Source organism: Manduca sexta, chromosome 23 (assembly GCF_014839805.1).
Source record: "Manduca sexta isolate Smith_Timp_Sample1 chromosome 23, JHU_Msex_v1.0, whole genome shotgun sequence".
Classification (NCBI taxonomy): Eukaryota; Metazoa; Arthropoda; class Insecta; order Lepidoptera; family Sphingidae; genus Manduca; species Manduca sexta.
In genome coordinates, this window is record NC_051137.1 from 14,269,293 (window position 1) to 14,287,785 (window position 18,493).

General features: G+C 34.8%; 1 protein-coding gene across 2 annotated transcripts in view; it reads right to left on the reverse strand.

The window, feature by feature from the left end:
• Window positions 1-17,269, reverse strand: part of LOC115450617 (nuclear factor of activated T-cells 5) — a 103,638-nt gene extending 86,369 nt beyond the window's left edge. For both annotated transcript variants that reach the window (XM_037441703.1, XM_030178671.2), the window contains exon 1: window positions 16,538-17,269. In XM_037441703.1, the coding sequence (XP_037297600.1) occupies window positions 16,538-16,616 (79 nt within the window). In that variant the 5' untranslated portion in view covers window positions 16,617-17,269. The remainder of the gene's footprint in view (window positions 1-16,537) is intronic.
• Between the last annotated feature and the right edge of the window lie 1,224 nt (window positions 17,270-18,493).

The following is an 18,493-nucleotide window of genomic DNA, read 5'->3' on the forward strand; positions in this document are numbered from 1 at the left end:
ACAGAAGGTATGATTGACACTTTGATTTGTTCGATGTTAGTTTTTAATATAAAGAATTCTGAAACTAATGCAATGCTGTTAACGACTAAAATCGTGTGATTTATCGTTTTCATCACTATGTTTTTTTAGTAACTTGATATAACTGCAAAGTCTAATAAGTTTTGTTATTCGTTTTTGTGACATTATGAATAATCTAAAACAGGTTCACAAAAAGTATACACGTGAACAGCAATTTTTTGTAATGTTAACGAAATATCAGTAATGTTTTGAACCCAAAATATATTTTAATGTTGTTGACTTGAGAAATGAGATGTATTACCTGGATGTAATTGATAAGTACAGCCCCTTCGATATAGGTAAGTACAAGTCAAAAAACAATACAATCTTACTTCATACTTATAAATACGGAAGCTGGTGCAATGTTCGGATGTTTGTTAGAAATAAACATAGAAAAAGCTGAACGGATTCAGATTAAACTGGCACACTGACAGAACATGTTCTGGATTAACATATAAGCTACATTTTATCCTCGTTATTTGCTCCCATGGGAAATGATGACATTTTTAAATAGATAGCCCTGGCATTCTACATGTTAGTATATGAATCGCTTCAGTGATTTAGGGACTTTTCTAGACAGAAAGGCTTTTTATGCGGGCGAAGCCGAGAGTAACATCTAGTTAATACTATCATTTAATTATTTTTATTTGTCTTTATTTTCAAGCATTTATTAACGTTTGAATAAAACATAATATAAAATATTAAATGTATTTTGAATGCGATAGTATTTATTCAGTTGATACGTATAAAGTATGCAATATGTATTCATAATTATTATTTATTTCCTATTTCTCATATCTACATCAAGCTATGAATAAAATCAACAACTTATTCGTGCATCCGAATATGTATAACTCTATTGTGATATTAAGAACCTTTTAGAACAGGTTAGAACTTTGCATCGCACAAATCTGATATGTATCAATATTGCAAATTACTTAACAGTGCGATAGCTCGATCCACAAGGTCAAGGCCGATTAGAACTGCGCTTGCGCACGTCCAGTACGGCGTTCACGGTAATGTATCCATCTCTTTCGCACTCGTGCGAACGGTCATATCTAATGGAGATGAGTGAAATCGATGAGCGAGCAACAGATCCATCACAACATGTTCAGGCGTCCGCATTCCTACGCTGAAAATAAATCATTAACGAAATTAGACTGTTCTAAGTGATACATCATTGTGACGAGTTGGTGTAACTGTAATCACTTTACTTGACTAATTAGTGAGCAAGAGGGACGCACGACAGATGGCGCGTGTCAATTTACATTAAGTTCGTGATTGAAATTTTCTTGGTATTTGATGTCCTGAATGATCTTGGTAATGGCTAATGTACTTCATAGCGGATGGCATGTTACGACTGCAATTATTGTCGTTGATATCTGACGCTGTAACGATTGAGAGCAATAGATCTTATTCATTAAAACAATTGTGGAGCTGTCTGTATTTTATATGTTGAATATATTGTTATTATTGTCTCCCTTTGTGTGTATTCTTAAATCCTGAAACACAACTTGCTGCAATTTGGATGAAATTTTCTCACAACAGTAGAATAAATCCTGGTTTATGATAGGATACTTTCTCTCCTGGGCGTTCTCGCAGACGGAGCTACGAGCAAAACGTAGTAACTAATAAAATAGGTAATAAGTAGGTAAACAAACGCCAAGCTATTTACAAATGTATGTAAATATATTCGTTACTCATTGTATGCAGTATCATTATGAATTTACGTGCAAACCTCATCCAGTACGGACTAGCTTTGACACCTGTGTCTCCTAACACTTTAAAAATATTATATCGTTTACAGCAACTTATGAAATATTATCATTAAGCAGATCTTATTAGTGGTCCTTTTATCTAGGATTTTGTACTGTGTTCGAATTTTGTACTTATTCGGAAATAAGGAAGATACTTGCCTGTCACCGTTGGTAATTTTTTGCTAAGGGCAATGCATGCGCACTGTTTAGTTTCATGGAAATTGTACCCTATGTACAATCTTTTCTATATCAAAATATACATTTTCTAGAACTTCCGATCAGCAGCCATTAGTTCTATCTACGCGATCATAGCGGAATCAATTATCTTCTATACGCTTATTTCCTACACATTCCACTTATCCTACCCAAGGTTTAATTTGCATAAAACGTTGTAAATCTAGTTATTCAAAACACTGGCGGTTGTCTAGCGCTATCGGATGTGAGATAACCCAACGGGCAGCGAGTTGACAGGACGCCGTAGTGACAAACTGAGTATAGATACATAAATCTATTTTACAACAAATGCTCTTTATTGGAAACAATTGAGAACAAAGACAAATAATTTCTGCGGTGTACAAAGGTCCATTTTATCGCAGAAGGATTTGTTCCAGAAAACTTTGAGAAGGAATAAGCATAACGAAACAGAGGCATACAGGTGAACAAGGTGAAAAAAGTTGATGAACGAAGAAGAGTAAAAGTTTTTATATTTGTGTTTTTGTTTTAGAAGCTTCAATGGCGTAAGAAGATTATTTAAAGAAAGCCAAGCGCGAAAATTTGAACCAACACTACTGCACGTAACAGGTCCTCGTACGAGACTCAGCGATAGATACCATTGCAAGATCTCTTCTGCCGCGCACGCGTCATTGTGCAATCAAGCAATTTTTGAATCCTCGAAGGTTCAGCATTTACCCGCGTGTAAAAGCTAACTATAAACCTCTACGTCACAACCCATGTCATATCTGGTGGATTAACTCGAGCGTACGCTGTGTCTAGTCTAATTATATCGACATTAGCAACTCGCTCGCGATATCTTATCGAACGTCGGTGCGCTGATAGGTACAGAAGGAATTCAGTCGCACCGTGTCAAAACATCGGTGGTGTTTCTACACGTTTTATCGCACGCATCATTCTTTGTTGGATAAAACTAGCGCCTTTTCTTCAACTTATTTATGTAATGAGAGGTGCTTAATGTTCGCAGTATGGCAAACCACGATAAAACAGGGACAAACAAGCAAAACAGATTTTCTAAATGCGTTTGTCTTTTTGGAACTTAGTTAATCAAGGTAATGATAATTATGAATGGGGATGTAAGCAAACTATACGATAGCACACAATAGACCATATTATGAAGTTAATCGTGGAATCGCTTTTAGTGAGAAAGCACAATGCTGGTCAGACTCTCAGCATCCCACAAAGACCCTGATAACTTTCTTAGATATTCCTTCAATATGTTCTATCATGTCTAATGTAGCTATTCCAATACAAATAAGGATGTCACGATTTCCTTTGCAACCACTTCTGGTAGTGTCCTGTTTTGGCAAGACGTTTTCGCATTAATTAGCATGCATATTTCCTTATTCGCGGTTTACTACGTTCGTATCAATGGATGTCATGAAACAATACGCTTATGTGTTATGCAAACACTGGTTAACAGTACGACCGTTGGGTTATGAATATTTTTATGTCAGAAGGTAAGCAGACAAGCTGGTGAGTCTGATCGTAAGTGATTATAATCATGAACATTACACATAGCCTTAAGAAAGCTAGGTGCGATTATGTTAAAGGCTTTTCTTTCATAATAGAGCAGTAACTACAGTCGACTTTATGGTGTATAGAAGACAAATAATACAATGACGTTTCGTCTTTTGACAGTTATGAGAATATTGTGCTTTAAACCACATTAGATATCCCAGTTTCGAGGACATGAATAACTATTCAGATTCATTATTTACTATTCCCATTAGACTCTATCAAAATACACGTCCGACAAATTTCAATGCATACATTGTTTCAGTCGAAACTATATTTGAACGTAGCAAATTTAAAACCAACGCCACCACGCCAAGCACGCTTCATGAAAACAACGACACTGATTGGAATATTTGCATATAAATAAATTTTGCACAGCGCGCGCGTATGTAATTATCTGTGGACGCGTCGCCGGTCATCGACTCTTCATTCAACGATGGACCTAAATTGGTTATCTTATCGTGGCTTCCCTGCGTGTTTTCATTATACGTCCCACCATGTACCACTGACGCAATCTACATCCCAGATCTTTGTTTATGATTCGTTTTCGATTAGGTACTGTTTTTGTTTTCCTCAATAGACGCGAAAGATTGATCGCCTGATGACGCAGCTACAGTAGCAAACTACTGTATTAATTGTCAATTCAAGGTGTTCATAACTAACAGCACACTTGGGAAAGGCTAGTCATACCTACCAGAATTTAACAAGATATACCACTTGGAAATATTGAAAGAATTTTATGTACGACTAGTATGTACTCATGTACATACTAGTCGTACATAAAATTCCAGAAATTCATATTTCTGGAATCACAGAGTAAATATAAACACAAACAATTCCTGAAAACAAAATACACAACACAATCAGATAAAAAGGTGAGACAGAAGCTTAAAGGCCCTTCGTTGCTATGGTTTGACGGCTCAAATGTAAATGGAGTAACCCATAGGAACAGATTACTTCAATGAAAATACACAAAGCAAAACAATTCTTCAAAAAAAAAATACGCCATACAGAAATAATATGGTTTAACGACGTGAACTAATGAAAAGAAATAATCCCTGTGTCAGCGGTCAGCCACCAAATTAACTGAATTTAGAAAAGTAATTTCAAAACCTCAGCTAAAAGTAACAATAATGAATGTAAAGCCATACTATTTAATACCTCAATTGATTACTAATCAAAGATTATATAATAATCCTCAATATTTTGTCCATAAATTACATCATTCTGTATACAATATGCCTCCCGTTTGTCATTTAAAAGCAATTTTCTCAGGGATTCAGTGATCTTTGCCGAGCGACGACATAAGCCCTCCCTTTGAACTTTAATTGACAAAGTAAATTTGGAATCTTATTTCTTTATCTCATCGTCAGTTCTCGAGTTCCTTTTATGTATATTGTACTTAATGTATATTAAATTTAATTCCTTCCTTGGACGAAGTAACTTTCCATTAAGAGATTTAAAATGTACTTAGTGAAATTCGTGTCAACAGATCTTTTTATATTGAACATATAATATTAAATGAAATTTAGACAATGCTCACACTTAGGACAATTGAGAAAGGATTAGTATGTTTTGCAATAAATCAGTTTTGATTCACAGGTATACACGTTGCAAATCCATACGAAAAAGTTGTAATACATTAAATACTATAACAAACTATATATTACACAGATGGACAGACAAACCAGCAATTCGGTCAATCAATTTATTTGTTATTAAGAAATCGTCTAATACCCTGGTTAACGTGGATGTAAAAAACCTTGTTACATAAGTAATGTTGATGTTATGTTAAATAACGCAGTCACAAACGGGGTCGGCTTACGAGTTTCTACCAAGTGTGCATAATGTGAGACAGCAGCAAAGTGGATACTTTTTCTGGTAACTCGGCAAATTACAAACAATACGATTGTACGCTCGGTGTGGTTTTACAATGATCGACGGTTAAGAAAAGTTCGATAATCTCTCATCCAGTTTTAGGTCGTGAATCACCTGCGCGAAGTCCTACAATCGATTTCAATATCGATACGAGCTTGGAATATGTATCGACATCGTCAACATCGTTTTGCAGTACTTCACGAACTTGCAACACACGATAATTTGTTTTGAAAGCGTGTTTGCTGATTTTGTTCCACAATCTTATATAACTGTCCGTACAAACTTCTATAGCGCAATAAGTTTACGGTTCCTAGTTGTAAAAATCAGGTACTGATCAGAAACTGTATTTAAATTTAAAGTATACTAAATATAAGTCAATGACCAAAATCGATCAGCTGTATACTGCAAGCGCGTTCCACACTCTCGTCGCGTGCGCATATCTGTTCTGTAAACACCGCTCCTGACCTCCGACAGCCACCGATAACACCACGATAACCACAGCAACCCAATAAAATAACCGGCCGATTTAAATTTGCAGTTAATTCAAGAAGAGCTTGATGATACACTTTACTTGTTATATAGTCGGGTTGCAGAGAGAAATAGCTCGAATTAGATTCTCGGCGAGAAATCTGTATCAATTAGAGAGGTCGCGAGATTAATAAATAAATACATCCAACAATTATACACAATACTTTTTCTTCACTTTATGGCATAACACAATTTGAATACTACAAAATCCAGATTTGAGCAAATATACGACGATAATTGTATCGCAAGTGGAATTGAAACCACATTATTCTTCATTTTGCAAGATTAGATTTAGATTCAAGAACTGTTACATGACAATTTATTCTCAACATCTAACTCACATGCCCTCAAATGTACAAAACAAACTATTGAATCTTGTGCTAAAAACATTTAAATGTGGCCTAAAGATCCAATTATTTTGTTAGCCATCTCGTTGATTATCAGTGCAAAGTCGAGAGGCTAACAAAAACACCCAAATTCATTTGATTTGTGCCGGCTTGTTTATGTAATTACGTATTACACGTTCATAAACTTAGGTACATTATCTCATAGGCCGTTCTAGATGTACGGGTGCCTTGATATCTTGTTTGCTATAGTGTCCACTTGCGTCAATCGATTGTTTTCATCTGATAAAAAAAGTTGGCAAAGAATATCTCAAAGTACAAGCTGGTTTGTCTTGAATGTGGTACGTAGTATAAGTGGCTGAGTTTAAGTTAGATTTCTTATGTTTACGCGAATGTTCGACATTTAAATGTGTTGACCTCACCCCACCTCAGTCCCCCCCGTGATCATGAAGGCTGCAAAGTCTTCGAATCGTCGGAAAAAAACTAAAATATTAAAACCGCGATAAAAATCGTAATCGCGATAAAAATAGTTTAATTTAAGTTGTATTGTCTGCTGTTATATTATTAAAATATAGTTGAGCAAGTCTTGCTAAAAAGATGTAAAATTCTAAAATTTTGTAAGTGGTCTGTGAATCAAGAAACTTTGTTCTAGACCAAGAAAACTTCGTTTTACTAAAAGCAATTGATACTAACTTGGTTCGACGAATTGTGTGACCTGGTGATAGCAACCTTCTACCTATCCAAACCACTAGCATTTGCAGTCAAACTGTTACAATCAACAATTTTAATATTTCTTGCCATACAACGATTGTGTCCGAAATAATTCGCTCTCCTCATACATTGTTGTATTCACTTTTATTAATGTTAAAAAGGCTAAAAGGCATTTAGTATTTATTATTATTTAAGCCTTTATTCAGACAGAACTTTTTTGCTTTGTTATTCATATAGTCAACTTTTGTTCCATTTTTGTGTATCCGTTTGCCAGGTGGCAAAGGCCTCCCCCAATGTCCTCCATTCTGGCCTTTCTATGGCCACTCTACCCCAAGTTATTCCTGAGACTTGTCTAATGTCGTCATCCCACCTTCTTTGTGGTCTACCTCTCTTTCTTTTTCCATCCCGTGGGTACCATTGTGTGATTATTTTACTCCATTTATCCACATACATTAAGTATTATAATCTATTAATAATTGTATTGGTGAAGTATAAATAGCATCGTATCTCTTTGTCCCACATCACAAGAGGTCAAATAGTCAACGAGATTATTGGTGTATTTTTATTTGCTAATCTTCGCAAAAATATGTTCACATTAAATTGATTCTTTTATTGCCGTACTTTTCTACATGTATACTTTACATTACTTGACACTTATCTTGGAGTCGATAGGCCGTCTGAGTGAATATCAACTAATTCTAAAAGACAGCAGTGTACAAAAATTGTGTTCAGATTTGAATGATATCGAAATAATCATAAGAACGTAATATTCTTAAATAATTTGTTATAGTTTTTCTACTGTTTCCTATTAGGCAAATAGCTTCACTTCTTGCCATTCAGTCGTATAAATAAAACTTTCAGTAAACACATTTTTTGTCATTAAGATCATTTCCCTGTATTGCCTAAATCGTGTGGTATCTTTTTTAATCTTCCTTAATTAGCTTTCTTAATCAATTTCTGAAGTAAATGTTCTTCCATAAACTCATACTTTATCAAGCCTTTGTTGTCTTCTAGGCCGCTCGAATAAACTTAGTCCGTTATTATTCGAGTACACACGCAAAGCGTTACAAATAATAAATAGCATTGTTTTCTCTGCCTAGCTACACTTAATCGACGGACATTAAACGTTCACTGACTACGATTTAATGAAATTGAAATCTGGAAATAGAAGCCGCCAGATGAGTAGGGTTGCTAGGACGCCTTTAATTTAGACATTTTTTAATAAAATATTTATTATTAAATTCTTTATCTAAAGATTTGCCGAGGCTATTTTAGGAAAACCTTCTTTTTCACAATAAGGTTAAAAAATTATTTTAAAAAAATTTACGTGAGAATGGTATCTACAGTAGTTTCAATTATGCGACAATATTAATTAAAATCCAAGTATCGGAATTTTCATAAAGTTTTCTTTGATATTCTACACTCCGAGAGTGTCTAAAACATAAATAATCCACGATTGCATTGTTACTTGATATGAAGTTAGCATAATCCGATGCCTCGTATGTTTTTGCATATGCAGGCATATCAAACATATTCCCATTATCCTCATTTGACAGTCTTTAGTAATTGGTTTATAATACAGCAAACCAATAAGAATCAATGACGTTTGTGTTATATGGTATAAAAGTCGGAAACAAGAAATAATCAATTTGAATGTTCTACGAGTTTAGAGATCACAAAGCGGTTAATAATTGTGGGATTAATAAGTAACATTTTGTCATCGAAACAAGTTTGTTCAGCCTAATGGAGATTTTTTATAAATTGGACGGCATTGCCAGCTTCTATCTGCTATTATTCCAACAAAACCGGCACAATGATTTCTTATGTTTACGCGAATGTTAGACTTTTAAATAAAACTATTTTACTGATTTTATCGCGGTTTTTTATATTATTATTTTCTTGCAGCATTTCGAAGACTTTGCAGCCTTCATAATCACGGGGGAACAAGTGTTGGTCGTCGGAAAAGTCAATCACAATATCTACCTACATTTAACAATCATACGAACCGACATTGGTAGCCTTTCGTACAGTTTGGCAATTTGCCTACATTACAAAATACCTCAAAGGTCGGAAACGCACACACCATTTCTAGTAAATTGCGATTATGGATAACGATGATCTATTACTATCAGATGTCCTACTTGGCCGCCAGCCTTTTACCTATTTACCTTAACGATCACAAGGTTATAATCACCAAACCGGCACTGTTTTTTATAGCACAGGTCAGCAAACAAGCTGGTGGGTCATCTTGGTAGCCAATAGCTATTAACAACCTGATGCTAGAAGAATCATGGTTACGCTGACGTCGAAAGGAGAAGAAGGATCAGGGAAGGAGAACGGTATTTGGGTTGTAGAAAATCTTACAATACAGAACGCAATACTAAACTCTCGCTTCACATCGGTTCTTAACAAATATTTTGTATAATGATTTGATTAATGGGATTCAGTCCTATATTCAATTAAATCGGAACCTAAAAAACCCGCTGTCAGGCTTCAAAGCACTGTGTGCTGATTCTGCGTAGTTGGGACCACCAACAGCTAAAATTTAAAAAGTTGTATATACATATTGTAACTTTGGCTTTGCGGATGAACAACACCTCAGTCCGCCCCGTGACCACGAAGGCTGAAAGTCTTCGAAAAGTCGTGAGAAAATTATATTATAAAAAACCGCGATAAAATCCGTTAATTAGTTTTATTTTAAAAATATATTGTGCAACTGTTTCAACCCTACGCAAGAGTAATGTACCGTGCAGATATTTTATTGTGCCTTCACATCTCTTGGGTTTTGTAGCGAGACGATCTCGGGATCTTTTTTCAAACCCTTTTACACGCTTTTGTGAAGATCGGGTCTTATTTAACGTGGATTTAAATTGATACTTTTTGTGATGATTATCGATTACCAAGAACACATCGTCATGAAAGTTAATTATGCTTTTGAAATACTTTGCCGATGCGGGAAAAATTTTACATGATAATATTGTTTAACGAATTTTACCGGACTACCACTAACCGTTTGTTTTTTTTCACTGCCAATAGGAGGTAGAAAGGATTTTGTTTTTTTTTTTATATAACGTGAATTATGAAACCCGCAAATTCCTCGCTTAATAATAAACGATACGCCCACACACTGAACGCCATTCAAAAGTTCGAATTATAAATGACTGCTTTGCACTGCGCTCGTTAGCTACAGACATCCGATGTATCGTAATGTCCAGCAATTACTCTGGCTCCAACGTCCTTCAATCCGGAACACGATAGCGCTTACACGTGCAGGGTTGCCAAATCCGGATGTTGTTTATTTCGATGCCTAGGGGTGTCACCATGATAAAAAAAATGGAGTTTATTTTAAGACAATTATCACAACCATCACACGTTTTGCAACGCTGAATATTGTAATTTTAGATAACGCTTCTCCTAAACATCTATTACTCAAATCTCGATCAATTAAATAGTAAATCTGTAATATATCAAATCAAATAACCTTGATATAATCTCTCCCAGCATGGCGACCCGTTAAATGTATTTATCTAATCAGTTTCGTGTGATGTAATAAAACATGTAAATCAGCAAAAAATTTATACAGTAGGTATGTTTTTTTGCAAATTTCGTTAGTAAACCTCGACCGAATACACAGTGATAAGACGTATCATGCTATCTCGAAAACACTGTTTAACATGAGGTGGGAGTAGAGTCAAATTAACTATTTATATAATTTATTTTTCATTTATAATGAAATACAGCCTTAAAATTAAACTATTTTGCGGATTTTATCGCGGTTTTAATGTTTTAGTTTTCTCCCGACGTTTCGAAGGCTGCAGCCTTCATGGTCACGGGGGGGACTGAGGTGTTGTTCATCCGCAAAGTCAAAGTTACAATATCTACCTACATTTTACAATTATAAACTTTTTAAATTTTAGCTGTTGGTGGTCCGATCTACGCAGAATGAGTTCAGTGTCTTGAAGTTTCTAACAAGCCTATATTTCGAACCGTTTTTAAATTGTTTTTTTTTTATTTGTATATTTAATATGCCTTGTCTGTGTAATAAATTGACAACATGCTATAAGAAAATCTGGAATATAGCCTATAACCATTGCGCAATTAATAGGAATAGATAGAAACCACATTAGTAGGAGTGACGCTAGAGTGAAACAAAATGGATATAAGGATTTTTGAACATCACATAAGCTTGTTAGCTTGACCAGGGTCGGCTTATACAAACAAACCAGACTTTCGGGTGGGGGCTTTAGGCGCTCGCATCCCTTGGAAATTAATGACCATGGTGAAAGCAATCCATTAGTGTTACGAACCTCCGCTCAGGACGGCCACTGGGAGACCAAGATACATCAACGATTAGGGATAAATACACAGCGTGTTAAAATCGCAACTTTTTCTTGTTTCGCCATAGTCGGTTAAAAGTAATTATTTTTTTAATATTTGTAACCTAATTTAACTAGCTGACTCCTTTGTTATTTTGTGAAATTATCAATACCATAACGATTATAGCGAAAAAACAAAAATCTTCTAAACTGGTCTCTGCTTAGCCAGTTTCTCATGATAAAAAGAGGCAGCGTCGCTGGAAAGATGCCTACTTACTTGAATCTCGTATTTGCGCATGCGTTCAGCCTCATTTCAAAACCGGAACCCGGATTCAACGACGCACCTCACACCAACGGATATTCCTTTGATGTCAGCCAATAATATTGATTCATATAAAGCTATCAAATAAATAAATTAATTCAAAGTTATTACTACTGTGTTTATAATTAAACTGTTTGTTTATTCGACGATTTAGAGCGGAAGGTGCGGTGTCCTCATCCATCGACGGGTCGCAGGTTCATATTCAACCTTAATGAATACTATCACGTTGTTATGGACTGATCGCTAGTTTTGTTATGATGTGAAATCTAGTTTGATCTAGCCGTAGATTAGTCTATAAATAAAGCTTGTTTTTCTCGGTTCGCAAATATTTTTATGTTTTATTAGCAAAGTGAGTTCACATCGCAGTCTATTCAAATTAGTATGCTGAGCTGTTGAATGTTTTTCATGGATGAATTTTGTTAAATATCCTTTAACTTTTTAAATCATTTTCATGTTTACATTTCGTTGAGAAGATTATATATAGTTATACATATGTAATAAGGTTTTTTACTTTGCCACGTGATAACTCAATGGGACGGCGTCGGAGAGCTCTTGCGTTTGAATCTTAGATCGGGTAATACCATTTATGTTGCTTTTTCGAACACTATTTGTCTAAGACTATCATCGCCTAAGGGCACCGTTATGAAAACAGGCAAGTGGCTAGCGGCACGGCGAGCGGCATAGCGAGCGGCTCGGCGAACGGCACAGCGGCTCTATCGGCACTGCTCTGTGTCAGGCATACGTCTTATTCTCCCGTATATCTGTCTCGCTCACTCTTCGGTGCTGACACAAAACCGCTCGCGTTGCCGCTCGAGCTACAACTTCGTGAGGCGGGCCTAAAGGCGTCCTGGCTAGCGGTGCCTCTTCACACTTACACAATTATGTCCTATTGTTCCAAACACGAACAAACAGTATAAAGCGCTCGTAAGAAACAAATCCTGTTAAAACTAAGACTAACGGATTCCACTATCAGGCACATCGAGTCAATTTGACCAGTCAATTATGTTTTTATGAATCTCATTACTTCCTGAAACATCAAAGCTTCGATGCGTCGCAAACGACCTTGGTTCGGGTTAAAACACGTAAAAACCGGGCAGCAAGGACGCACCGCTACACGTGTTACATCGATAATGTAACTCCTATTGCATAATGTGTGTAATTGCCGCTGATTTGCAGCTACAGGCAACTAGACGCTTATGGTGGACACAAGCGCTATTAACAAATGCCAGTGCATTCACGAGTAAATCAAATGACACCACTACAAACAAAAAGGTCAATTTATTAAACTAAGCATTATTTCCGGTTTGACTAGTGACATTGGAATTGTAGTCTAGACTACGCGGAATTCCGTACCAGTCTCTGTAGTCATTGTTTAACTACAAAAAATCTCTAACTATTCACCCGTGAAGATGAAACCAAGACGTGGCACGGTGCCACGCCGTGACTGCGAGGTCGGTAGACAGCCTTGCAACGACGACCCTGGCGACTCATCTTGTCTTACATTCCTATCTGTATCCTACTTTCCTTTTGATACCTTCTGGCAGTGGCAAAGGGTCCATATAAACCAATTCTTGCCGGCTTCCCTTTCATAATTGACGTAAAATCTAATTATCATCAGATAGATTTGCAGATCGCATTTATGCATATTAGTACCTATATGTTGTGTCGGGGTCCCTTTCGGAAAATTTAACTTTTCGTCGCTGCCTTCTAACAGGAATTCTTGAACATCCAATACTCCAAACTCTTAAAGGTTTGTTCAGCCTCTGAGTCTTAAGCGGTCAGCCTAGTCAATACGAACAGTACAATGCTTGGACAGTTACACTACAACTTTTAAACCCGGCGTTCTCTGTGACGGCAGCTAATCAAATATTATGTATTATGACGCATATACCACTCTATTTTTAACATTAACGCCTTATCTTAAACTTTGATTGGAGACATTCGCGTGCGGCGAGCGAAATGTCATTGTTTACCTATCGGCAGCTCATTGTTTCATTATACTAATGAAATGGTTCATTATAATTTGATAGTACCGAGGTTTTCTAAAACATTGGTACGGCATAAAACTGACTTTAAGGCAGGTCGCTTGCGTGACTTGTCAATTTCAATGCAGTTTGTAGTAACTTTGATTAGGTACATTTACGGTCAAAGAGAATGCATTGGGTTACGTTTTGAAAGACATTGTAATCGATATTAATATTATGAAAATCTAATGTCTGATGTTGTATGGGAAGTTGCTAATCGGCACAAATAATATGTCGATGATGGTTATGTCTATGAAAACTTTAAAAATAAATTGAGCTTACTATAAGAAGGGTGGCCCCTCGGTAAACCGTTAAGTCCAGTGATAAGCATTTTATTATTTAATTTTACTTGTTTTACCACTGTTTTTCAAAGTAGCAATGGCGAAGGGTGACATTTTCCAAAAAGGAACCCGACACTACATATAGGTACTACTGATATGCAGAAATGTGGTTTGCAAATGGTTCTAATGATAATTAAAACTATTATGCTTATTAGCTTATTAATAATTAGTTACTAAAGGGAAGCCTGCAGGTATCGGGCTATTTTTGTTAAGTAAAACACATTTCAAAATATGTGCAAATCATATTACAGTTGACACATAAATGTGCCTTTCGCTATTACCTCGTACCTCAGAGTCAAGGTGTTGCGTTTTATTAATTTTATAACTACGTTAAGTAACATCAGTAAATTTTGTTAATTTAAGTGCTTTCATAAACAAGAAAATCGTAAAATTACTCCGCCGGTGTCCGAATTACTTCAGATTATCAAATCAGTCGTAGAAATTTAATAATTATACGGAATTATAATATGCTTAATTATTATATTGTCAAGACGATCAATCTGCATGTTCGGGAAAACCTGTACGCTCAACTTGATCGTTGTGTAGACGGCCCACATACACTGTAAATCTCGATTCACAGAGGCATGAGAATCCTGTGTAAATCGTGATTCGTTCGGACGAGTCGTTTTCCTAAGCGCCCGTACATTCAAATCTGGCATGATTTTGCTGTATTAGTCTTTGTATTCTGCTCAGTATTAGCAGTTAAAATGTTGTGTCCGAATTGGTGAAAGACCCACTACCTACCACAATGAGATGAAACGCAAATGGCGAAAAGTGGATGCCCTTGGTGATAACTTCTTAACCCTTCGGGGATAAAGACATGATGTGGATGTTTTTTTTGTCATTATATTTGCAGTACACACCAGATGCAGTAATGCTACACACCATACCAGGACTTGAACTACAGAACTCTACCAATCATTTCCAACATGCACCTGACAACAGAGTTATAAAATCACATAAAAAACTCTACAAAAACAGGTAATCTTCAAAGCCATGTATAAACAAGTAAGCCTAAATTCATTCAAATTGTATGTGCATACATTTTCATTCGGTCACATAACACATTTTTTATAAAATTTATTTTATATGTTTCTAGGCCAGTGCAGATGAGAATATAGATGGTACTATTTTTATCACAAATGGGACATTTGTTACTATTTTTATGTCGCTGAGTTGAGATTTTTTTTGTGATTATACATTTTATCCAAAAAAAAAACATGAACTATAGTTTTAAAATATATAACAAAATACTTTAACAGTTGGCAATTAAGGAGTTTGATAGGAAAAATATGTCAAGACTTGTCAGCGATATATTATAAAATAGTAGTTACAAGTTAGATACTGTATATTTTTATTATGATTATTATATATACTAAGTGACCAATACCTCTTTGAAACTGAAGCATTGGGTGGTTTTTAGAACTTTAAAATGACCTATTATCATTATATCATGAATATTTCTCATAACATATGTATGCGACATAACAGTATTTATGATTTTATCTGTTGCATACATTTTGTTGTTTATCTTAATACATTGATAATATATCTTATTTGATGACACCAATATATAAAAACAAACAACAACTAAAAACAGGTTACATAGAAAAAATCATAATAATTTGTTCTTTTTTGTTACATACATTTATTTTAAAAAATACTCTCAAATACTCAACACTAGTTGAAACATATTGCCAAGTAGTATAACTTAGTATATATATCCAGACCCAGTAATCTTTTATTCTTTTTTATTTGGATCATAAATAGAGTACATTTTTAGGTATGATTTATTTCACAATGTTATAAAGACTTATCTATATAATGCCTTTAGCAAAATATAAGCATAATAGACTTTGTACCATGTCTAATGTATTCAGAAAAGCATACAAATTTTTAATTACCCAAAATAACTTGACCTGTCCCTAACCAATTGAAGCCACAAATTATTGTTTTTTTAACTATTGCTATTATTATGTTTCATCAATCAATAACCATTTTTAATATCCTTGTGACATAATAAAACATAAAAAATACAATGGTGCAGTTTTTTTGTTGAGAGACTCAACAATATTAATATTACTACAAACATTTAAAATTGGAACGGAAATTACAAAACTAATATACAATGCTTACATTCACAGATAAGAATTAAAACTTATCACTGGGTAAACAAAAATAAAATTATTGACAGACCAATGTTTATAGTAAATAAATACTCACATACCAAAATGTATTGTAAGGAAAAGTAAAAAATATATTATATTGATTCGTAAGGAACAGATTTTAAGACATAGCAACGTATTGTAACTGCATAAGAATTAGAAACTGGATAATAAATGTGTTGCATATACAAAATTATCAGGTTTTTGTTTTGATTAAAGTTCAGAATGTTTTGACCAAAGCAGCTGCAAGTTTATGTTGCCAGTATCAAGTATGTAGTTCCAAATATAAAATGAAACTGGTTGGTGATGTGTGAGGATGAAATATGATGAAGTATCCGACCTTACCTCTCGCACCGTTGCCGTGGCTGGCCGGCGCGCCGCTCACCCTCATTGGTCTGCCGTCCGCAGAACATTTTAATAGCATTATTCCAAAATGCAGACACTATTTACGTTTATAAAACATTTCACGTGCAAAAATGTCCCAATTAATCAAAACACCCAACTTTAGACTATAGTTAATTTTCCCTTTGGCGCCAACTGATTGGCTGCCTCGTGTGACGTCAAAAGTCGTATTGAAACCACTCGAATTGACACTAAAATGAAACTTTATTTCAAATTCAGTCCAATTTGACCACGAAGTTAAAAGTTTACACAACACGATCAAAGCACTTGTAGATTTATTTTGTAGATATGCACTAATTCTTTCCTTGTAAGTCACTGCGAAAACACACACACTAAACTCAACAGGCTGGTTGACCGACTGAAGTAGTCTGTAGTACAAACTTCGTGTTTTGATTGATACAGACTGTCAACTGAGAAAAAAATGAATGAAACAAGTGTGAAGTTCGTTAATTCGTTATCTCACTCACTCTTCAGCCATCTCATGAAAATAATGAAGATAGTCACATTTTTTCTTATAGTTTTATGTTATGAACGCGAATTACACACTATTATTTTGAAATAGTCACGTTTTCCACAAAAAAAAACAGTAGCACATACGAAATAAAAGATAACGCGTATTACTTGATCCGTAATCTACATAACATTGCACAACAAGGAGAGATTGTACGATTGTTAGGTTGGTGTAACTGCGCTATCAACAAAGTGACATAATGTTGCCATTTCATTGTTTACTTTTTGGGGCTCGAATACTTTTCTGTAATTTCTTTCGGAAATGCTTAGTTTACAAAATAAATATGAGCGAGCAGTCAGTATTATTATAATAATATTAATATTTGGTGGTTTTAGTACACAACAATGTGTGGTGAAACTGATTTGAGAGAACATGTAATATGTTTAGTACCTTTATGTCTTTTATTCACATTATAACTTTGTTTGTACATCTTAAATAAAGTTTTTAGATCTTGCAAATAATACTGGAGCTATACTATGACAATCACACAACACAGATATGTTGGTATTGATAGTTGGTAAGCCAAAGAATCGTGAAATACGTTGTAAATTAATAAAACTTGGAAAAATAAAGTGCTCTAAAAAACATTCACTCGAGTCACGCTAAGCCTCGCTTAGTGTTTTACAAGTTACAACGAATATTGAAATAAAATGTGATTACACTAATGAGTATTTGTTAGAGTAATTTAGAAATAATTTAATACTTATCGCGAATAATATATAAATCTTGGATAAAGCAGTTTGAAAAATAAAAATTATAATTGCAACACTTATAAATATTCTTCCATTATCCGCGCATCCCCATCATAATAAGACTGCCAGTTAATTAAGCAATAGGATATAAAAACTGTAACAAATTTTTTATCACCTATATAGTGTGCATTTTTTAGTTCCTAAACACATTTCTATAATGTTTGAAGATTGATTAAATGACCTTAAATATAGTTTCCTTATATTTACAAGCGATTGGCATCAATAAGATCTTGCTATATTGCCGTTTATCCTGCTGACTGTATTTTTTTTTAAATCTGGGTATGTAGATCTTATTTAAAAATTGGTAGTCTCCTAAGAAAACTTTCTAGTAGCGACAGCGGTTAGGCCTTTACTGCTTTTTCGCGAAAATCCACCCTGAATAAGGCGATGGATATTACTCAATAACAGGTAACCTACTAAGTTGTCTACCAACCTACGGTGCCCCTCTAAAAAAATTCACTTTAGCTGGCCCTTAAATATAAAATGCCAGTAGATTATATTTTACGCGTGATAATCACTAAGAATAAATAAAATAAACTAAATTCTGCACTATCTCCTAATAAAATTCTGTGTTTTTGCCTACTTTTGGAATCAAATTTAACAATTTAAATGGTGGGCCTGTTTTGATTTTTTTTA